This window comes from Aythya fuligula, chromosome 8 (genome assembly GCF_009819795.1).
Source record: "Aythya fuligula isolate bAytFul2 chromosome 8, bAytFul2.pri, whole genome shotgun sequence".
Taxonomy (NCBI): domain Eukaryota; kingdom Metazoa; phylum Chordata; class Aves; order Anseriformes; family Anatidae; genus Aythya; species Aythya fuligula.
In genome coordinates, this window is record NC_045566.1 from 18,870,973 (window position 1) to 18,896,371 (window position 25,399).

The 25,399-nt window shown below is 34.4% G+C and overlaps 1 protein-coding gene across 2 annotated transcripts in view; it reads right to left on the bottom strand.

Annotated features, from left to right (window-relative positions):
- BRINP3 (BMP/retinoic acid inducible neural specific 3) overlaps positions 1–25,399 on the bottom strand; it is a 206,080-nt gene that overhangs the window by 80,699 nt on the left and 99,982 nt on the right. For both annotated transcript variants that reach the window (XM_032192765.1, XM_032192766.1), the window contains exon 3: positions 4,490–4,680. In XM_032192765.1, coding sequence (XP_032048656.1) covers positions 4,490–4,680 — 191 coding nt within the window. The remainder of the gene's footprint in view (positions 1–4,489; positions 4,681–25,399) is intronic.

A 25,399-nucleotide genomic window follows, 5' to 3' on the forward strand; every position in this document is an offset into this window, starting at 1 on the left:
AATAACTGCACATTAATTCCATATATACCATCTGTGAAATGATTTGATTATTTTCTTCCTTGAGCAGATAGGAAGAGAGAAAAAAGAGAATATATCGTTGGGCTTTTTTCTTCCCCTTAGCATCCATTATATTAAATTTCTAGGGGGGTTTGGATATCCAATAATAAATTTTCAAGGTTCTTTATCACATCAGTTACTTAAGACTGTACTCTCTCTTACTTTGTTTTCAATACTTTGTACCTTACCTTGAATGAAGTGACACAGAAAGCAAAGGTCATATCAGCAGTTAGTGTAAATTATCGTAAATACTTTAGAGTTCATTGAGATTCACTGATTTTCACCAACTGAAAATCTCTCCCATCTCTATATGCAGTGTAATATATTACTCAAGAGGAATACCAATCAGGGAAGGAAAATCTGACCCTTTCTTTTTTTCAGTTCACAGAATAGTATAGGTGTGAATATCAAATATGTTTGCATAACTGTAAACAATGGAGAGGACAAAAACAGGAGGTTGGAATTAAACTGATTTGCTCATATTCTTAAATTGTTGTAAAGAGAAACTTTTTTTTTTTTTTTTTTTTTTTTTTTTTTTTTATCTCAAAGCTTTCAGAGTTATGAGAGATATTTCCTGACCAAAACAAGCGAATGCATTGATGGTCTGGTAATGAGCATTTTGAGCACTTGTCTGACAATAGGAGCAAAAATCTCAAACATTTGAAATTGCCCTTTAGCCAGTTGACCTCTAATGCTTTAATTTCGTAACAAGCTTGGCAACCTTCTGCAAATTTGTTTTTTTTTTTTAAGAGCAGTTGCGGTGTTCCAGATGGTAAGAGGACCCACTGTCTTCTTCTTGCAGAGCACCAGAATCAGACTCATTTCACCCAAATGCCAGGAATAAGACCTATAATTTCATCGTAATGGGTCAGTTAGCTGTAATTTCCTCATCATCAAATCTACCCAGTTTGCTAAGCAACTTTGATATCCATATGTAAGAACAGTGTGAAACGTGGGATCCAATGACATTTTCATCCTCCTACACTTATTCCACGGTGGTGCGCTGGGCTTCACAATAATTTTCAGTTCTGTAACTCACTGCTCCATCCTATTTGTTGTAAACCATTAAGGCTTATGGCAGCTAATACTTTTGTATATTATTCAGAAGGATGGACGTTCCTTGCACCGTGCTGTAGGCAAGCAAAAGCATTAAGTATAAATGCAGGAAAAAAAAAAGGGGGGGGAGAAAAATAATATTGTGTGTTGTCTCTCACTTGATGAAGAATCTGCTTAACAGCAGTGCTAGTTGAAAGCTGGTAAAGAATTCAGAACTACATTTAATGGAATCAGAGAATAATTTAGGCTGGAAGGAAGTTCAGGAGGTCACACAGCCTAAAGCAGTTCTAATTAGATGAGATGTTCAGGGATTTGTCCAATAAAGTCTTCTCTCACCTTCTAGGATGCAGATTACATGTATGAATCCTCTCTTGCCTCTCCTGTCAAACAGTCCCGGCCATTTTTGGATGGGTTGTGTAAATTTGCAATCTTTCTAAAGTAAGCAGGACATGTGTCGCTCTAGAAGAGTGGAGGAAAATGCCACACCTACTAGTGATGGCCCAGCCCAATACAGCATCCCAATTTTTGTGCAAAATTGAAAGAAAATGAGCAGCCACAGCTCCCTTTGTCTGCAAATTGGATGCTGTAGACACTCAATGCAGAAAAAGAAGAGGTTACTCCTATGCACAAGCATGTAGATTCATCCATGAACCCAATGCTCAATCATGGCTTTGGCTGTACAAACACTGGACTACAAAATGTTCTTCCATTGTGCAACTTGAACCTGCTCATTATGGATATTTGACTTTCCTTATGTCATAAACATATAAAAATTTCCATTTCATAGAGAAACAGTGAGAAATGTCTTTTTCCACATTAACTCGTGGCATCACGGAAAATAGAACTTCCCTAAATTCTCATTTCAGAATGCCCTTGAGGAGTATATTTCTGTGTTTGTGAATAAAGACATGGGAATGTCTCACAAACTATGTGCAAGGGTTCCCTTTACAGTCAGAAAGGGATATTCATGAAAGCCAAATGGTCACAAGGGCACACAAATCTTACCACAAGATCATTCATTTGCCAACTTTTCCTTTATGGCCATGAATACAGATGACTGGGAATTCATTAAATAAAAGAAATATGTGCACTCTGTTTGGTCTTCTGCTTTTTAGAAGCTGCATAGGTGACAAAGCTTTCAGAATAAAACTCATAATTAAAGAAAAAGTATGATTACATTATTGAAATAAAATAGATGACATACATGTTAAAATATGGACAAGCATCTCTGGGAATTTCCATTCAATCTAGCCCCAAAACAAGAATGAACACATACAGAAAAGTATAGGGTTATTAGCCTCCTTATGAAAGCACTCTTAGAAATTACTATTTTCCCATAATTATTTTAATAATTGAATTTTTCAATGTATTCAGCACCCATCCAATGATAATGGAAGGCTGCAGGTGTGTCTGAAATTATGCCTAAAACTTAAGGCTAGGCACTTAAATCAAAACCTTAAACATTAAGCTTAGGCACAGTCCTAAGGTCAACATTGTCTCCTTGTAAGTAGTACACTTTTGCAAGTATATGGCAGCTACTGCATTTTAGGGGCTTTCTGAGATGGTATTAAGAGAGAGGAGAAAAGGGGACCCTACCCTGGATTCCCTGCAGGAAATCCTGTGGGTTTGTGGATCAAATTTAATGTTTAAGATGAAATTGTCAAATGTCTTTTTCTCTAAAGACCTGTCCTTAGGTTTTAGTTTTTACTTAGGGCTATACTTTCTAAAAGGCATTAAGTCTGAAGCTCTTTTGTGATCAGGGTGATATTGGTGCTTTGTACTTTTGAAATAACAATTATAATTGTGTTAGTCTGTTTTTCTTAGGTTGTTAGGTTCAATTTCAACTTTAAAGTGAATTTGATGATATGGCTGTTTGTACCAAAATTTATGTTAGTTAATAATAAGAAAATAGCTAATAAAAATAACTGTTTTACCACTGCATAATCTTTGCATTACCATACCTGTTGCAGATAAATCTTTAATTATTGTACATAAATATTTGGTAAAAATTTAATTTCTTTTCTGCAATTAGGTTTACTGTTCATCTGTGCCACACACATAAGAAAATATATGCTTATTTCTGAAATATGTACTTTTTGTATGAAAGAAATACACGAAGCAAATTAAAAAAAAAATAATCTGGGAATTTTATTCCAAATTTCTGGTCAACACATGTAATTTATTCTTAAATTTCAAAAGATCGATGGATTTGCTGAAGAGGCACTAGTTTTGAAAATAATGATAGAAATTAGTTCTGTATTGTTATTTTAATATCTCCAGTAAGGCAGAAATTCACCTTGTTTCTAGAATAGTCTTCTCCAAAAGAGAGTTACTGTTAGCCATTTCAGTTGCTACAAAGCTCAGATATCAGCCAAAAGAGAAAAGGAAGGCTGTCATTTCCTTAATATATGGTTTGAAATCTGTTATGAAATGTGTTAAAGAGAACCATTCCTCAGGTGAATAAAGGATTTTGACAAGACTGTCCTGTTGGAAGGATACTCAATCACTAGAATTATCTTTAATATAATCACCCACCAAGGGATAAAACTGCATTTCTAAAATGTCAGTTCATTTTGTGATGACTCGATGGGTAATCTCAGGCACTAATTATCTTTTATTCGGAACAATTTATGCTCTCCCTTGGACATTAGGCCTCTTCACTGGATTTCTTTAATCCATTTTATGACCAGATCCCAATTACACATCTAGCTACCCTTTCCAAATTAGTCCATGGAGATTTAGAGATGCAGCTTCCATTAAGGTAATACTAATCGCATGGAAAAGCCTCTCCATCCCATTCTGAGACTTTTAGTCCCACTGGTTAAGTGGAGAGTAGTCCTAAAAAGGGTAGACTGGCAATATATGGACTTCCAAGCAGTCAAAGTCATTTAAAAGTCTCCTAGGTGAAAAGATTTGTTGGAAACAACTGTTACTGGGTTTGTTGCTTTATCTCTGCAGTCCTGTAATGGAGCAAGACACCTGTGTAATTTGTTATTGTGTCAGATTGTTTTAGGGTCCTCTTACTGAAAACTGTCGCTCAATGACTTCTCAGTTCAGACCAACATCCCCAAAGGACCAGGATCATGCACACCAGGAGCTCAGGCCTAAGTACGTCACTCTTAGCAATGGGCATTCTTTTCTTATTGTCCTTAAAATTGTTTACAAAGAATTAATAAAACAAAGTTTATCATCAGCAGAAGAAGGAGCCATAAGGCTGGAAGACAAAACCTGTTCCTGTTCTGTAAAATCTAACCGAGGCATAGTGGCTCAGTTTAGCTGCTCTGGGAACAGAGAACACCACAGTTTTACAAGGAAATCAGTTGACCAATGCTTTTAGTTCAGTCATATGCACCATATTTCCAAGCATTAACCCTACCTCCCAAGGTAGCCGATAGTAGGAAGTGTGTCCCATACTTCTTGATAAGGTTTTCTGTGATCTGTTGAAGTGTTGGGCGGCGTCCTAGTAGCCTTATGTTACGGAAGAATTCAGGGGCAAGTGGCAGCGGGGAGCCAAGGAAATTTCTTCTTTCAACAGCAAGATTGTTTACTTTCCAGCGGCCAAACTCTCTGCAAAGTAAAGTGATTCTCATTCAGAAATATGTCATTCAGACAAATGTCTTAATTTGCAAACTACTCTGCTCTGTTGACTAGCTGGGGGCAACAAGCTGGGTATTACAGCAGGCCTTGACAGTGACACTGTCATGTATCATAGGCATAGGACAAGCAATAAGTGTTATTTATTGGAATTGCAGGGAGTATTCCATTACAAAATAACTGTCCAGAAAAAAAAAATAAATAAATAAAACAATTGGGGATGCTGCTGTTCTTATTGTTTATGTTTAGTCCCTGATATGAATACAGCCTTGAACAAATAGATATGTTAGGAACTGAAAGTCTACTAATAATTTTTCAAACTTTGAAACAAAAGAAATATATAGTTTCATTAACATAAGGCAACTTTTAAAAATATTTCAAGAAATGGCCCATGTTATTTGCTTTTTGATAATAAGCCACTTAGGTACATAGCTAGCTAATTTGAGCAACATACATTATCACACCACATTTTACTTTACTATGATGTTTCCAAAGTTTTCTGTAGTTTTAGTCTTCATTTTGAAGAAATATACAGGTAGTATGTCTGATTCCTAAAACAGATCACTTTTCAATTGTAGGAGGGATAAAAATTAATTCATAGACTTGTCCCCTGCCTCCCTGCAAAATACATCACTGAGAACAGGGAAAACCACAGGTCAATTACACGGTAATAAACACGTCTTTTATCCATTTACATACCAATTAAGATACCAGGTACAGTTTTTACCATTGCTCTCAAAATCTAGACAAGACACTGAATGTCTGCAGCAACTTTGCTTTTCCGAGATACACCAACAGCGACTTTGGTTACAGACTCGAATGTTGTAAGAATTAAGTCCAAGACAACCTTTGGACTGTTGTTTAGCTTTTCCAAGTCCTCTGTCAATTAAGATTTGCCCTCAGATAAGGTTGTAAAAAAGCAAATAGATTAGCGAGCTTGAAAGACCCTACTGAAGGTCCCAGCTAAATATAATAAAACATTCATTTTCAAAATTAATGCAAAACACAAAAATCACGGTTGTAGCTAACATATAACATTAGTGTGATATTTGAAACAAAACAGTTTCATGGGGCTGAATGAGTAGTATGAGCTGTATAATACATAAACACTATTTTTTTTCTGTTTTCAATACTTTTAAGTCCAAGTCTATGAGTAGAACCCAAATTAATACATTTTTATAGTCCTTCTTTCTAGCAACCTCCTACTTCTCTTGAAGATCCAAATTGCCTTGTCCCCAGGGTAGCTTAGACATGCACTTGATAGATGACAATTTGGTGCAGCTTCAGTGAACTGCCTTCCCTCTCAGATGCGTTCTTGCAGATGATTTTTTTCTCAAAAATAAATTGGCAGAATTATAGTAGAATGAGTATTATGTAACTTAGTTGATCTTTAATGTAATTTACCACTCAAGAACACAGGACTAATCAGATGCCCACTGTTTCTTAAAGACTCTGTATATTTTCCATATGCCTAAATTAGTATCTGAAAATTGTTATTTTATAGATGGTTGATTGTTTTGTTTTGTTTTGGTTATGTTTTGTTTGTTTTTTAATTCATTTGCCATTTGTAAAAGTTTTAATCTCACAAATTTATTTTCCTTTTATGAATCTAGAAAAGTAATAATATATTCTTTTAACCTTTATGGAACTACTGCATATTAGAAAGTGATGAGGAAAATGAAGCACAAATACTTTCATTTTCACTCTAAAATGAAAAGGTATTGGTTGGTCACAGTGACCACAATAATACAAGCACTAAATACAGTAACATACCCTGGGTTGTAAATGTACTATTCAAGTGAAAGAAAAAAAAAAGAAATAAGGAAAGCAGCGTGTGTTTTTATTTATTATTATTATTATTATTATTATTATTATTATTATTATTATTATTATTAGTTAAATTCTATGCTTTTTGGACATATTTGAAGTTGTTTTCATTTTTTTCTTTCTTTTTTTCTTCATTTCAATACATCAGAAATATAGCTCAATTACAGTTGGTGAACAGACCATCAAGACAGAAGTGCTTTGACAGTGAGATAAAAATTTAAGCTTTGTAATATAAACCATTCATATAAAATACATTTTATAACTAGATTAAATCTTTTCTTCTTAACTTGCTATCTGACTAATTCTCTGTATCAAAGCTGAAGTATAAACACAAGGATAATGGAAAAGTTACAATTCTTATAAAAGCTAGTTTGCTACTGCTGTTCATTCTCTTATTGCTGTCAGAGCTTCTTAGAAGTGAAGATGACCATAATCCATGCATATTTTTTTTTTTATTGCATCCAGAAGAGTATCACTAAATGGCTCTTGCTATCTATGTCAGTAAGTTTGTGACTGAAGAAGAAACTGTCTCTCAGAAAAACATCTCAATCCTGAGTTAAAAACTGATGTTGAAGATTTATCAGAGTTTCTTGACAATCTGAACACTTTCTGTATTCAGAGAGACCATTTCATTTTCAGATTAAACCTTGACAACATTACTTTCCAAATCTTAGAGATTTTAATTCATGTCAGGTAGATTAAAGGCCCTTCTAAATACTACTCACGTTCTATGTAACTAATTACAGCTCTTGTCTGAATCATCTCTTAACCTTGGACTAACTAGGTCAACAGCTGCCTTTTGTGTTTCTTCCTGAACTGTAGTTTTAGATGGTAATTCATTCTTACCATTCCAGCTCTTCTTCAAAAGATGGAAAATTATTTTTTGGAGGAGTAAAGCTAGAAATGGTGGTCTCATCCATACTAAATTCAGAAGTATTTCCAAGTTCAGGTCCTCTTGTTCTACTAAAAGTCCTTTGTTTACTGAATTTAGGGACTGAGTTATTCTAGCACTGTGAGAAATTTATTTGGCTTAATTAATCAGACTTGATTTAGAGAACCTCCCTTCCACAGTTTTTGCTGTGGAAGAAAAGATTGTTTTTCCATATCTTATGCTATTTCAGAGAGAGGACCTAGGCTAATGATTTTGTAAAATTTAGGTTTGTTTTTATTTTGAGCATATCAATGGAAATAATTATTAGCACTCCAATTAATCTTCTTTTCAAATTCACTGCTGTGGAAACTGAGAGGGTAGAATATGGATCTGCTTTTTTGTTCTTTGTTTGTTTATTTGTTTAATATAACATTTTTGTGACTCTGTAAGGCTGAGATGAAGCTTTTAAAAAACTTACTAACCAGCGTACAACTTTTCCTGAAGTCTTTCTTAAGTCATGTGTTTTGGAACCATGACAGATGAAGATCTATTTCCCTCTCCCTCTTCTTATCATACAGTAAAGCTCAACTTTTATTTACCCATTCCTGTTACAGTCGTTCTTTCTAACACAAACTCTCCAGCCCTCAAATGATTTTTCTACCCTGTGTGATATTCTCCTTTGGAAATAATGTTCCTGTTCACTGCCAAAGGCAGACAGAGTTAATGAACCTTCTTAGGAGAGAAAATACCACCTTCCATAGTCACTGGAATACCATTTACCAGAAGAATACCGCCCACGGAACAGCATAGCATCAGCGCTGGCTGCTGGTCAAGAAAACCAATTACTCCTTGAATATAAACAGTGGCGTTACTAGAAGTTTATTCTTTCCTCCTCTTCCTCTTCTTCTAATGTATAAGATCCGAGACTAGCAGCTGTCTCAGTGCTGTCAGGAAGCTAAGATTTAATAACATGTGGTAACAGCTATGCTTCCGATCTATTTCCAGCCTGAACAATATGTTAACCATTGGATATAGTGCTTTATTGCTCAGGGCAGTTATTGGGAAGGACAGTGGCTTTGAGTTCCTGAGCTTACACAAGAGGAAGGGCTTATATAAGGAAATAAATAAGTCCAGCTCCCAGGATAAAGGGTATAATAGAAATGCATTATTGTCATAAGCAGCACCAGAAGCCATGAGCAGCATTCTCTGTTCCTACATAACAGACCCACAGATTTCTATGTCCTACTAAAAATCTGTTCCCTTGCTGGTTGGTTAACACATATGCAAGAGATCTGAAGCCTATTAGTGCCAATTCTGACCAGCTGTACTGCATGCATGCCACAGCCTGTTTCCTGAATGGGGTCTCCTGCCATTTGCTCCATTTAGAGAAGGTTAGGTCGAAGTCATGTAGCCAGGACAGGGTAAAAATAACATAAAATTTTACAAAGCTCTGCTTAGATATATGTGTGTGTGTATATATATATATATATACACATTTATTTCTTTTTTGTTTTGCTACACTATGTCATAAAGAGTGATGCTCAATCAAATACTGTTCTGACATGATGTACCTCTTTATAGAGTAGATGTGAACATGTTTTCATCTTGAAAAAAGTTAAAATTACATGTGGATCTGAAAGTAATTCTAGGGCAGCAGGCAAACAAGGGTTTTTGCCTTGTTTGCCTGCTCTTTTGCCTCTGTTTTTTGCCTGCTGTTTGCCTCTTTTGAATTTCAAGCCATTGTTATTTTATTTCAAATTTATATATAAATTATACATTTCTTTTTACTGTTGCATTCATTTTGACACATTTTAAATTATACAGTATGGGGAGATATAGGGAAAGGTCTCGATAAAACATCTAGTTGAAGGAAATAAAAAATGCCATTGTACTCTAAAATTGTAGTGTGTGTAGAAGATTTGAAATGGTCGTATAATCTCTGCTATTCCACATAATTAATTAATAGATTTATTAGATTTATTATGAGTCTAATGGATTCTTCTTAAACATAACACTCTTTTCTAAGGTCAACCATACCCAAGCGGAGCCCAGATAAAATTTGAAGTGTTAGGCCTCGTTATAAGTAACTTAGGTGTTCCATAAAACAGCATTAGTGCCAGGAAGCATAAATATTAATAAAGAGTAGTGTTGCATAGTTTGGAAAGCCTGCTTGGAGAATGAACATCAGATCATTTTAATATTACAGAACTCTGCTCTCCATTCTCTGTGCTCTTAATGTCTTCTAAATGACACAGCTCCACTTTTGGCTGGTGAAAAGGTAACTGCTTCAAATGGGCTGGAATGACAGCAGGATTTTGAAGCCAATTTTTCCCAAGCAGCTGAAAGTTAATCTGTTGGCAAAACAGTTCAATGGGAGAATATATGGTGTTTTTCTCCACCTCCTTTCTTTGCAAGACTTAATTTTGCAAAACTTAAGATTTCTTAATGCCTGAGGCCATAACTTAAATAAGACCAACATGATGTAAAATGAAATGACTGCCATAGTAATCCTCAGAGGAAAAAGGTCAACCAGACATTATAATGTTTATAAGTTGTATCATACACTAATCATGCACTGATCATACACTGGGGCTCATGTAAACTGTGAGCTGCAGAGACATGAACCAAAGCTGGGTTCAACAGTCTGATTTCGACAGGAGTTGTAACACTGTCAACCACACTCCCTGTATCCCGTTTTCTGCAAATGCTATTTTTAGATAGCTTTAACTGTTAAGAAAACTTGTACACAGCCTAATTCCAACACAGGAGACAGGCTCAGAGTGGGTTGTAGTTATTGTCGTGGTTTAACCCGTCCGGCAGCTAAACACCACGCAGCCGTTCGCCCACCCTCCCCCCTCCCTCTCTGGGACGGGGGAGAGAAATGGAAAGCGAAGCCCGTGAGTTGAGATAAAGACAGTTTAATAAGACAGGAAAATAATAACAACAACAACAACAACAATAATAATAATAATAATAATAATACAATGGTGATAATAGTACTACTAATAATAATATGTACAAACAAGTGATGCACAATGCAATTGCTCACCACCCGCTGACCGATGCCCAGCCTAACCCCGAGCAGTCCGGACCCCTCCCCCCGGCTAGCCACCCCTATATATTGTTTAGCATGACGTCAGATGGTATGGAATACCCCTTTCGCTAGTTTGGGTCACCTGTCCTGGGTCTGTCCCCTCCCAGCTCTTACTGCACCCCCAGCCTGCCTGTTGGCAGGACAGAGCAAAAGGCTGAGATGTCCTTGGCTTGGTATAAGCACTGCTCTGCAACAATTAAAACTTCGGGGTGTTATCAGCACTCTTCTTATCCTAAGCCAAAACACAGCATTCCACCAGCTACTAGGAAGAAAATTAATTCTGTTCTAACTGAAACCAGGACATCTATGCTCTTTGAACCCAACTGCACCACATCTTACAGATGTTTTTAAAGGAGGATCCCATAACAGCAATATTGCATTACCTTGCAGCTACTACCCACACACCCACACACCGTTCTGCAACAGTAAATATGCAAATTCTGTAACATGTAAATATGGAAAACATTCTCTAAACACTGGAGTTAAAACACTGAAGAATTGGCTTTTAAGCAGAAACTTCATCCCCATATGAACAGAATCGGGTAATGCCCAAGGCTGCAGTATTCACAGATTTTCAGGTGAAAAAATCCCCCTCACTGGCACAGGTCATGAAACTTTCCATGCTAATTAAAATCAGTTAAGTGGTGGAGAGTCTGCCACAACTTTCATTAAATGTTTGTTACAGTGGTTTTCTACTATTCAAAGTGAAAGAGAAAGGAATTACTGACACATTGTCTGAGCAGCCTTCTAAAAATATCTACCTACATATAGAAACATGATAATAGGGACAAACACTGTAACATGGGGAATATAAATATAACATCTTTTGTCTAAAAGAAGCAGCTGAGTGTGTTAGTATAGAATGTATCATATCTGTGTTTCTTAAAATTGCCAATTATCAAGAATTGCTGATTAAAAAGAAAAATAAATTTTGAGATATATGAAAGTACTTTTAAACCATTTTCTCATTGCTAAAATGAGAAATGCAAAAATACTGTATTTCTTCATTAACCATATTATTTTTCCAATATCAAAGCAGAAATGTTGGATATATATATATATCTTCTATATTATTTCTTATATTTAGACCAACTTTCATCTTATAATGATTAAGCAATATCATCAGGATTATTTCTTACCTTAATATACCATTATTTTGAAACATCCTAGTAATATTTCTTCCCTTTGTATGCCATTTTCACCTTATCAGTTTCCTAGTACTTGAAATTCTGCTTCCAAAACTTGAATTCATTTGTACCAGCTTCACTATCTTCTTGCATTATGCAAATGAAATATACAGAAATTTAACTTATGAAGTATATAGAAATCCACGAACAAATACGAACAAATTTTAATAAAAATTAGATATGTTATATACCCCTAATATATTAAAAATTATTTATTTTTCTATGCATAGTCAGTCAGATTACTTTCCCTCATACTATTTCCCTCTACTAGTGGGAACTATTTCTGTATTTTGTCTTTGTGTTTTTGTTTGCCTTTTATCCACAGTTTGTGATATACTTCCAAACACACTTGTGAACATTAATTCAATGTCTCATTGTTCACATATTTAGCTACACCTTTATTCCTGAAAAGGTGTTTGCACAAAAGTAACAGCTTTTTGTGACTTACTCTTATTTACCTTTTGCCTCCATTCAATCACCAAACAGTATATAGTAATGTTTTGAAAAAATGCACTTACTAGTGATAAGTTGCAAATTAGAAAAAATAAATAAATAAACAGCAAGAACAGGTAAGTGTGCAAAGTCTACTGAACTGGAATATATTTTATTTGAACTGTTCATCTAACGGTGAAGAACTGGTGAAATAGCTTGTAAAATATGCTTGTAAATCAAGGATTAAATTCAAGTAAATTTTTTATCAGCTTTACATATAATAATAATTAGTCACAGAAGGCAGAGAGGACAAGAATTCCTAGTAAAACCTTTCCTTGTCTGTACTACATCTGAAATGGAGAATGACTGAGTTACATGGGAAATGTTTTGCTGTAAATGTGTATCTTCATACAGTCTGAGTAGGCAAGAAGTAGATTTTACAGCTTTTTCAGAAAAAAATAATTTTTGTAAAAATCTAGATTTTTACAGCTTTTCTGGACCTTGATAATTTAGATATGCTGAGCAGTAGATACATTAATGACAATAACCTTTATAACCTGTTAGGTAAAATGGTGACACTTTGGAGTAACAAGCAGTTGTCCATCCAATTAACTACAAAAAGTCTAAGTCGCTTTTCATTATAAGGGATTTATATGTTTATCCTTCCTTGCAAGAAATTCAGTATTGATTTCATGTTTTGGCACATGTCCAAAAGGGATAACAAGGCTTTTCATTCTCCCTTTGATATTACGAGGAGAGTTTCTAATACCCACATTGCTCAGACTAATCTAAACTTCCTATAAAGTCTTGGCAAGCTCAAAACTTTCTGTTTTCCCTGCTCCCATCTGCCCAGAGAAAAAAAATTATTACCTAGGAAAACTATTACCCAGTTTTCTGAAATCGTACATTTGCTTAGACTTGCAGAAGAGAAATAAAATAAAATAAAATAAAATAAAATAAAATAAAATAAAATAAAATAAAATAAAATAAAATAAAATAAAATAAAATTAAATTAAATTAAATTAAATTAAATTAAATTAAATTAAATTAAAATAAAATAAAATAATAAAATAAAATAACTTTTGATTGGAAGATTCTTCCAATTACATTTATTTTCAAGTACAGTGAAAACCTATGTTGTCTAAATTTCAGTGTGATGAAAAAGTGTGGATGTAAGTTTTGTAAATGAAATATAAATACTGTTTTCTATATTTTTCACAATGCACCAATTACATTCACTCTTATTCCCAGAATATCTTTTGAGAAGCCATTATAGATATGACAACAGTAACCCCTAAAATGGAAAATGTCTCTGCCTTGAAGAAGAGCTTTTTGATGCATTAAACAGCTATGATAAAGAGAAGAAAAGTATATTTACAGTCTTTTTAATGACATTAAAAGACAATAGGTCCTGTTCCTTTCATTGATTGTTCATTAAGAAAACACAATGACTCTGGAATTTCATAAGAAAAAAAGTCATTAGAAGTCATCTTTCGAGTTCTCAGTTGAGGAGAGGTTTTAAGGAGCTTACAGTACCTACTGTTGCTTCAAAATCAACAAGATCAGAGGTTTTGTTTTGACTAAAATTAAAATAATGGGATTGGATTTCTTGTAGAGATAAAGAAGAAAGCTGAGTCTGTGGAAGTGTTTTAGTGCATGAATCAACACAAGAAGATGTAGTTTTTGAAGATGGAATCAGCAAATGGATCTGTTGGAAAAAATGGAGGAGAAAATAAGAAGGAACTGAGTAGAGCATTCATTGATTTGGTGTTGGTGAATACCCAAAGATGAATCACAAAGGAAACTCAAAATGCTAAAATTCATTGTTAGTATGTTGCTGCAGTTCTTAGTTTCAGTCTTTTAAACATCTTATATTACTGCTTTTATAATTTCAGAACAACAAAATTGATCTGTTTTACTGGGCAATAGAGAGACATTTAGTTAAAATCAAACCGTGATGAATAATTTAAAATTTAATAGAAGTGCTTCCTAATCACCCTATTTTACATTCAGAAAACTGTGGTATAGTAAGGGTTCACCTGTACAGAGCACTGTGAACAGACATAACCTTATTTCCATAGTCAGAGCAGATGAAAAGCCTTTATGACCTGAACAGAGTAGCAGTAAATGTGAGCTTTTAAGTCCTTTGAAAAGGTTTTGTTGGATTGTTTGCTTGTTTCTGGAATGTTACATCTGCTTAGTATTGGCTTAGGCTCAATGCCACGGAGAGACCAAATTCCCGTCTCTCAGAGCAAAGGCTGGTGTTGTGTCTGCCTGCCGTGAACTGGTAAAAGGTACCTTAAATGATTGGCTTGAAGGCAAACAGAAATTGGATAAAAGAGGCATCACATTCTCAAACAAATGCTTATCCAAAACCTTATCTATGAGGCTACATATAATGTCTAGAGCCTTTTCCTTTCCAGTAAGAATGTTATATAAACATAAATAAACTTTTATATTGTAAATGATTTGGCTCATTTTCACAATTCATAAATTTATCTGTCCAAATGAGGACTTCTTGTCTCCCATTTCTTTATATGTTTGTCTTGCAGAGCACATGCCAGAGGCACTGGCACTAACAGACAACACAGTTATTTACCTGCATTTGAATTTATAAGGGCAGTTCTTTCTACCAACACTGTGGGCTGAATATGGTTTAACACAAGTGTAAATCTCATAGACATAGGCCTAAACACTGTTCTGATATTGTGAAATGTAACAGTCACACTATAGATGTTTGCAGCAATTCAAGTTTTTGAAAACAATAGTAAATGTAAAAATGTAGACTTTCTTTATATATATATACTTTGGTGTGTTATTTGTTTTTATGTATTCATTTTTTAATTGCTTAGCTCTTGGAGGAATATGCTGCTGATCATCTTTGGATCTAAATGTTAACCTCCAGTATATGGGTTTTCATCATTAGTAAGAAATGCTCAGATCCCTATTGCCCATACAAACACAAAGAGAAAAAAAAAAAAAAAAAAAAAAAAAAAAAAAGATTTATTCAGTATATAAAATGTTTGATTTTTATTTTGTGCCAGAACAAAGGATGCTTCTGTTTTAGCATGACTATTTGTATTAATTCCAAAATAAATTTTGAGCTTTCTTTATTAAAAAAAATGGTCTGGTGATACTCTTTCTTCCAGTGGCATAAATTGCATCTACCTTTAAAGAACAAGTGGAATTACAACAGTAAACTGAACAGAGAGTAAGGGCAATAAACTTGCCAATACAGTTCCAAAATATAAACACAGAGTTCTCTAATGCTCTTAACTAAATAAAAGTGTTGGAGTTGAGTTACTAATTTCTGTAACAGAAACAGTTAAACATTACACGTATTCTCTGAAAGAATAAAGCCTGTTTATCTGTTGCATTTCAGTTTGAGTCATTGTCAAATGGCATGGACATAGCGTTTATGCAACCTGAGAAAAAGGTTCAACTCTGAAATAAAACTTTCATTACTGTCACAGGTTTCAGGAATCCTGGGTAGGTCAGCTTGTATCTTATGACACATATGTGGAGACTTTGTATGTAACTAGATTTATTCTGGTGTTTAGACTACATTAAAACTGCTGAGTAAAATACATTATCATCTACAGAGTCCACATATGATTTTTTCTAAGAACCTTGAGATGGAATAAATCTCTGCTCTGAATTTTAAAATATATTTATTGATCATGCATTATTGTAAAATGCATGTGTCTGTATCCATTTCATCATCTCTCTCAGCACCTTTGTACAATAGGTTTGTGAGAGTAAAATAAAAGTGATCATGGAAAAATTCAAATGGGATACAAGCAACAATAGGAGATGGAATATAATTTAGAATGTCATATAATTATCATATATTCCATGAATTGTATTTATAATACCATAAATATTGACACAGATTTGGAAGGAGTGAGACTTTATGCACTCAACAGAGACTGGAACAAAAACTTCAGAAGAGAGACATATTTTACAAACAGAAGCAATACATGGCATATGCTCACAAACATTTAGTTATGCTCAGGGTTACCCTGCCTTTAAACTAAAATGGCTGAGTAAAAGCCTATTCTGAATCATTGGTGTCTGCATTTACAGTGTCTTTACCATGCTTCAGCATCATCATCAGAAAGTGTGAGCAAAGTGCCATCAGCAGCTGTACTGCTGATTCGGATCTGGTCGGCTTGCCAGGGTCAGGAGCCTTCATTTCTCTTTGATTTTTTTCACAAAATATAAGTTTAATATAACATATGAAGTACTGTAAGATAATCAGGCCAGTTGCAATAAAGAAGAGACTTAACTGTTGAATTAAAATAAGCAACAAGATTATTACTTTTCTTCTAGATGCTTGTCAACTTCAGCTGATTATTAGCCTTAGTATAGCAACCGTGCTTAGGGCTCCATTCTTCTGGTTGCTATATTGCTCCAAGCTACAGATAATAAGGATCTACATGAAAGTTACAGTATTTTTCCTAGAAAAAGTTCATTAGAAGGTTACACAATGCAAAATGGCTGTACAGAGCTAGAAATAGTGCCAAGATTAACTATCTTTTGAAGCCATATGCTCAATGGATGTGATGGTATTTTTGTCCAGCTTCTTTGCATAAGGAGAAATGCTGAACAATTACTGGGGATTCTGTTTTGGCCACAGTAAATGTAACCTTAGCTATTAACGCCTTGGCCAGAATGATTTTCATCCTATTGTAGAACATGCCTCCTTTTTAATTCTGCCATGAAAAAAATACCAGTGAACTTCCATAGCATGTGCTGTTTCTCACAGACTGAGAGACGTGTTAAATATAGTCCAGTATTTAATATATAATAAAAATGTTACATCAAATGAAAGATGTGTATGGATAAATGCAGTAATCTATGTTGTAGTGGATAAATGAAGTAATTTATGTTGTAGTTATGAACAATGTAAGTGCATTGATACAAATCTGTTCAAGTCCTACCTGATTATAAAATCTTGCCCTTCCAGATTTCCAGCTTGAGCACAATTCAATGTGGCAACAAAGAAATTATTTTTACCCTCCAATGATGGTCTAGTGGCCAATATGAAGAAAACTGAAACTCTGGTTCCTATGGTAAGTGGATATAACTAGCAAACAAATCACAGGAGAAAGGTAATCAGCTTATTCATAAAATACTTTCAGCGAAAAGAATGCAGGCAGTAGAAAATACTAGTCTTTGGTCTCCCTGAATGAGAAAACATAGGCAGTGAAAAAAGACAGGACAACCTTCTTTCCTCAAGCTACAGGCTATCTTTATGCTGCCTTGCATTTAGCTGGCTTGGTATTTGGCTGCTCTGTAACACATACTGGTTTAGCATGAAACACATAATGGTATTTAGCATGAAATGCATATTGGTATTAGCATGAAACTCACAGTGCTACTAACATCCATAGATACATTCATCTCCTCTGAGTAGACCTACTTTGGTGCAGAGAGTAGTGATCCTTGACATGTTTTAGACAAGGCTGGAGAGAGTTACCATGCCATATGTGTGAAACAATTTGCTTCACCCCTCAACCTGGCTGAAAGGGTATTAAAGATGACAACAAATTAGGAGTAGACTATGAGGTGTTCTACAGTAAATAGCTGAATAGCACAGAAACAATCTGTGCTGTGAGACTCCTTGACTTACATGTACTTTTCTTAGAATAAATTGTTCACACACAAACAAAGCTACAAAAACACAACCTCCCCAGCTCCTCTACACATCAGTTACTTCTCTATGGTTGGACAACAAAATATATATGTTATGTTCCAGAGCTCAGCTACCATCTTAATAGCAATAGTGCCCCCAGAGAGGAGAAACAAAATGAAACAAAACAAAACAAGAACAGTGTTCAAATAATTTTGAAAAAAAAAAAAAAAAAAAAAAAAAAAAAAAAAAAAAAAAAGGGACATTAAAAAGTAAAAGAAACTCCTTATTAGGATAGGTCTTTTTTGTTTTGTTTTGTTTGTTTCTTGTTTGTTTGTTTTGTTGTTGTTTTTGCTTGGTTGATTGCTTGGTTTTTGAGAGAGAACATGGCTTTCAAATAACAAATCTTATTCAGAAATGTGAAGTGAAGAACTACTCTCTACGAAAAAAATATCTGTACTGGGTGCAGATACATCTGAATAAACCTATTTTGTTCACTAATGTCATACAACTCGCTGTATTCCACTCTCATCAATATCCATCTACTATCTCTTATTTCTTACTTAGATTGCAAGTATTTTGTGGGCACCTTCTTACTCGTTTCTGTACACACTCTAGCATGAGGGAATCTTGTTCTGTTGGCAATTCCCTGAACACAAAGTAACAATAGTAGCAACTATTGTGTTATCTCTGGACAAAAGTGTAGAAACGTTATCACTGAAGGAAAATAAAGAACTGTCAGCCAAATAATTGGATTTAATTAACTTTTATGTAGAGTAAAGATTTGGTACAAGTTGATACAACAATTTAAAATAAATGAAATTTTAAAGAGCCAATTATAATTGTAATAATTTATAAAGTGTTAGTCATATAATGGATATTGCAATATGCAGGCAGCAGTATTCTGAAGTGCTGAAGTGGACCTGTAGTCTAGAGCTGTGCAGTCAAGAACACTATTTTCTACTGCAAAAGTCACATATGCAGTATTTCCTAGTTGTTTCAGCATTTCAGTAGACACATACATAAAATGGTTTGGTGATATTCAAAATATACCTAGATTCTTTTTTATTGACTAGCATTTTCTTGAGACTAATACTTTTCCACACCTGATACATTTTGACTCAGAGACACCAATAAGATGTCATTTTGATTACATACAAGTTGTGCAATTAAATACAATATAAATTTTATCCACGTGTGTTTAAAAATAAGACAAAGCTTATATTTTGTGCAAATTTGTTTTCCTTTATGATTCTAGGCCTACTCTTAGATAATCAGTGATTTTCATTTTATGTCAAACATGGGCAGAGAAAAAGAAAAAAAAAAAAGTAAATTCATACAAGGAGGAATAGTCAGAGAGAAAATCTGCTGCTGATTTCTGAAACTATGAAATTGTTTCTTACTTGAAGTCACAGAGAGAGGAAAAGCTGGTCCTAGATAGACATATTGCATTTCACACATATGACCTTGACAAATGACACACCTTTGTCCAGAAGTGTAGTGATAGGACAAGGACTAAGGGCTTTAAACTGAAAGGGTAGTTCCTTCACTGTAAGGGTAGTGAGGCCCAACAAGTTGCCCAGAGAACTCCTTGATGCCCCATCCCTGGAAGAGTTTAAGGCCAGGTTGGATGGGGAGAACCTGTGGGGAGTTGTCCCTGACCATGGCAGAGGGGTTGGAATTAGGTAATCTTTAAAGTCCCTTCCAATCCAAATTATTCTATGATTCTATGACCTTACAAAAATAATAAATTATCACTGTGTGATTTGAGGGAAACCTCATGACAGAAAATTTAATTTTACAAAGATTTTTCTCCTTTATATTTTTAATTGGGTCACTTTGCTGCATTCTTCTAGTACATTGTTCAGTAACTGTCTGAATCCTTACCACGTAAAGTATTAATTTTGTGTATGTCACTGTTAGAAACTAGTGCTGGGATCAATAATTGCGATTATACTGATCATAGAATTTCCTACATAAAAATAATATATATAATGTTACAAGAACTATATTATTTCAGGTGAACACTCTGAGAAGTGATTCATTAAAAGTTTATGTCCTTACTGTGAACGAAAACAAACAGAAAGATGCTTCTAATAATTACTTATTAGGAAATTGTATTTCTAGACTTTCTACAGAACAACTGTAGGTTTTTAATAAACTACAACTGTGGTGATGTCCTGCCCTCTCAGTCCCACAGTCAGTAATTCAAATGTGCTTGTAACTCAGAGATGATAGCTACTGACAGCTGGAGATAAGGTGACAAATAGCTTTTCCAGTTGAGACACTGACATAATTGAAATGTGCTGCCAGGGTGCAACAGAAAAGAAAGCATGGATAAGCAGCAGTAAAACCCAAGTGAAGGGTACAGTTCTTCCACTACCTTGCTTTTACTGGCACAGCAGTTTTAGATTGTTCAGGTCAGCTGTGATAATTGTGATCCCCTAATGGGATTGCCATCACACTGGAAACAGAGTGGATTGATCTTTCATTAAACATTTACAAAGCTCACATGGTAGCCATAGAAGATGAAACATGAAAATTCCACAGAGGTAGTAAAATGCCATAGAGGTACTAAAGTTTACAGGAACATTCCACTTTAGAACTTTCATGATAACATGTTGGGGAAATATAACCTAAACTGTATTTTAAGGTTCTATTTACTTTAAGTAATCCTAGGATTATTTATCAAAACACTCTACTATATTTGTTCAGCCAACAGCTTGGATGCAAATAGTTTCATATAGTTGACAAGGCTTGGCACTGAAAACCAGACCTGTAAGAGATCTTATCTCATTTTCACAGATGACTCAGATTTTTTACATACTCATATGCTTTTTACAGTTTACTATACTTATATACCTTTGAAAAGTAGCAGAATATATCTATATTTTTTATTTTATATATATTACTTTTTTTTCTAGCAACTATTCTGGGATACAAAATATGTCACTAACCAGTCTGTTCTTGACCTTATGATGTTTGGGAAGGGGCTTTAGGGACTTTGAGACTAAAATATGTTTTACATCAATCATATAGTCATTGCAAATGGCATTTTTTTAAACACAGAGGAAAATACCTTGGAGCCTCAGTTTTCCCATCTGTAAAATGATAGGGATTGAAACATTTATTCCTTACTTTATTATGTCTTAGATGAAAGGCATAATAATTCTATTTGTAAAATGTTATTCAAGGCACAGTTCTGTGCCACCCTATAATAAAAAATGTCTACACTGGGAATATAATTTATACCTTTCTTCAACAAGAGAAGAGTAGTATTTTAAAAGAAGCTGCTCAGGAAGAACATAACCTAATAAATAGTTGTTTACAAGGAATAAACTGGAACATTTGTAGAGAACCTTCTTGGCCACTATTGTTTTCGTCCCTTTGTTCTTTAGAATTAGAGATATTGAATTTCTCAATATTCTGAGAACAAGTTTGGGATTTCCAATACTCTTTTCAGCTAATCATGGTCATTCTTGATTAGACTGACAGATAGTCTATGGGTAAGAATTTCCCTCTTAATCCTATTATACCGCAAAATACACTATCATGTTCTTGGGATGACAAAATGCAGAGTGAGTCAAATACTCCATCTAGGGACCAGCAAGAACAGAGCTAATGCTCGGAGGAAAATCACAGCTGCATAGACAGCTAATCTTTTGAGGACAGTGTGTCTGGAACCAGGTGGGAAGAATTAAGAATTCCTCAGAGCATTTAAAGATGGTTTTATTTAAGGAAAGGCTCTTATGTACCTTTTTTTACCTGCTTTTCAGGTGAGGGGAATGACATATAGAGAAAAAGAAAGAGAAGGGATGCTTAGGAATGCTGCTCCTGCCAACTACAGACAATCAAAAGGCTCTATACATATTTTTGAGATAAGCCCTGCAGAGAAGGACTTGGGAATTCTGGTGGACGAAAAGCTTGGTATGAGCCAGCAGCATGTGCTTGCAGCCCAGAAGGCATCCTGGGCTGCATTAACAAAGGAGTAGCCAGCAAGGGAGGGAAGTGATTGTCCCTGTCTGCTCTGCCCTTGTTAGGACCCACTTGGAGGGGGTCCCATTCCTAGAAGTGTTCAAGACCAGGTTGGAGGAGGCCCTGTGAAACCTGGCAATCTAGTGGGTGGCATCCCTGAGCATGGAAGGGGGGTTGGAACTGTATGATCTTTAAGGTCTCTTCCATCCCAAGACATTCTATGATCCTATTCCTTCTACAAAAGTAATTTTCAATGAGGCTGGGGATACTCTTTGAATAGTTTGCAGGAAGGTTCTGTATTTGGTCTGGTATTTTTAAGGGACCTCACTGCACTTTGATTCAGTAGTGAAGCTTCATTAGTTCTATGCAATTGTTGTTTCTTTGAACTGATGTATCTTGCTTGTCCTCCTTGAGACAGTTAAGTTGCAATTATCTGTATTTCTGTACAGATGTACACGGGCCTATAAGCTATACTAAGTCAGTTAATGAGAAACAAATATAAACCTGTTATCCAGAAAATTACCATGGTATCATAGGATGACCTAAATGCTATATTTATAAATAGTCAAAAAGATGGCAAAAGTCAAAATCAACAAGATTCAAATATAATTACTTTCATAGTTAAATAGGCCACATCACTTATGCAAGCCTCCGATGTTATTGGGAAGGTGAAAATGAGTATGGGTTAGTTTTAACATCTTTACATCAAGCTGTCAGTCATATTACTGACATCAGCAAATGTATTTTATTCACAGCAATGGAGTTGAGATTAGAGGTGTGCTTGATTTTGTTATATTTTCACAATTGTATATATCATCATGTTGAACTGAAGTTGTATCTGTCAAGGTTAAATCCTCACTAATAAAAATGAAGCCTTCACACAGGCTTTATGCTAAACAGACAGAATAAGAGGATGGATATCTTATCTTTTGCCTGCTAAGCTTTTAATTTCTACTTAGTTTTTACTGAAACAGGTCTCTTATCTCAATACACATCTAAGTACGCATAGGTACCTTGCACTTGGTGCTTGTTAGGGAAACACTCATAGCCAGACCCAGAACACCTCTAAGACAAGATACATTTATTGACAAGATATGAAGAAAGTTGTTGGATCCAAGTGTAGGGGCTTCTGTGATAAATTTAGCTCATCTATCTATACAGAACACTAACACTGGTAATGGTAAAAAACAATCAGAATACTGCATGACAGCATGAAAGCTCATTAATCAACAAACTCTTTTTTTTCTGTAGGGTTGGGGGGGCTAATCTGCCCCTATCTTACAATTAATAATGATAAATCAGATAATTAAACAATTTTTGTTGAAATAATGCCTTCCAAACATATCAAACAATGTAAATGTGTTAAATTGTATAAAAATAAAAGATGGAAACAATGGATTTTGCAAAAATCTACAGTCACTTTGCTAGTGTGAATGGAGATAAATTTAATGATTAAATTTAAAGATGGATTCATTTTAATTTAAGGTGAAATCTGGTCCACTATTTCAGTATCTGCTTCAGTAAGCAGCAGATATGCTACATGTTTGTATTACTCTTTCTGCTTTCCCTCTCTCACCTGTCCAATGATTTAATAGATTAAAGAAGATTTAAAAAAAAAAAAAAAAAAACAGTATAAAAATTACAAATGCATATCTTCATTTTATCTATACCTAGAAATTTAAATATCTTTCTCCCTGAGGTGTCTTTACAAGGATGAGCCATCAAAGTGCTTTCAATCACTCAAATAAGACAGTAATCTTCTAAATGCAAGTTTGGAAACATAGCTAATGATGTAAATAAAGATTAGTGTGAAGAAGGTCAGATATGGCAAGGGAATGAGAAATGCATAATGTTTGTTCTGCACCTGCTATAGGTATGCAAATTTGCCATGAGCCACTGGAGGCCTCCTATCACTGGGAGGTGTCCTCAGTAATGAGAAAGAAGTTGCTTTTTTCCCATCATCAAAGACAGACATTTTTCTAGTCTTATCCAGTGTCTAATAAACATATTTCAGGACACTGATATTGTGTGAGATTATTTTGAACCTTGGGATTCAAGACCCTCTGAGATTCTTACATGTGGTTCTGATACTACCTAATAATATACAAAGGCAAAGTTATTCAACATTGACAAAATGTCACTATCTGAAATGTTTTGGTACTTAGCAGGCATCAGTCACTAAAGAAAAGTGAATTGTAAGTGCCTGTTGACTAATTTGCAGTATATATAAATAAGTGTTTATCTATAATTTTCATATAAGATATGTAGTGTATATCTATATTTAATTTTACATGGTATATTTAAGAGGTATAAGCTAATCATACATTAAAATACCTAAATTAATTTTAAATTATAAAGCCATTAATAATCTCTGAGGAAAACCCTACTCTAAGCAAACTTAAAAACTAAAATGTGTCAGAACAGCTGACAATACCATGAGTTTAGATCATATGATTGATGTTATAGATCTTAACAGAGTAAAGAGAGCATTAGCAGATAGAAATGATTTTTCATACCATATGCTAAGATTAAAGAAGCAAATGATAAAATGGACCCTAAATTTAATGATGTCCTCTATCAGTCTAGTCTATTACAGTTCACTACAAACCCCACTGAAGTAAATGAAGAGACACTCACAAGATAAATCCACAAGCCACAAAGGCTTTTAAATGGTATTTTTACTCTTCTTCTCTTAACAGTGATTTAAAATTACATTTTAGTCAATTATTCACAAGATATGTTTGATCAATTTGAATTCTCTTGATTCACTGCATTTTTGTTAACAGATTATTTTTCATAGCTTATTCACTATTTACATGTACTGAGACTATTTTCCTTGTATTTTGTACAGGAAATAATTCACTGTATATATTTAACACTTTAATCATAGAGCCAGTAAGCTGTGATTGGTACATGAATCTTCTTTAATTGGATTAGCATAACTGGTACGCAAGCAGATGTATGGCTGAACTGAAATCACACGAGAACATACTGCTCTGTCAATTTCAAATTGAATTTCTGTGGCTTTGGGAAGAGAACATTTTTTTTTTCCAAAATTGTACAATAAAATGGATACCAATGTATTTATAGACCCGGTATGCACACAAAAACAGGATTATTCACTCCGAATTAAAAAAAAAAAAAAAAAAAAAAAAAAGTATCTGAAACACTTGATGGAGAGGAACAGGCCATCCCATTACAAACTATGCATATGAAAAACTAGCTTATATATTTGATATCAAATTCTTCTAAAAGAATTGGATCAATATAAAGTTACCACAGCCAGACATCCAGATGGTGTTGATTTCAGCCAACTAAAATTAGCTGCATTGGTCTTGGCTCACTTATCTATTCCTGTTGTTTAATGTGATTTTCTGGAGAGCTGGATAACAGACAAAATTATACCCCATTCATTACAGATGTGACTCCATTTTTTTCCAATTAAAGTATATTACAGTGGAAACTCTTTTTTATTGAAAGCATACATGAAATTGAATTTTAACCAGTAGTTACATTTTCTATGATAAAAGCAGTATATCTGCTTTTCAATCAATTTTCAGAATAGACATATTCAATTTTTATTTTATCAATCAAAATCTCAGATGACTTTAACAGAATAACTAATGACCTTTTAATATAACCTGAATATATCAGCCTTGAAGGTTTCAGAT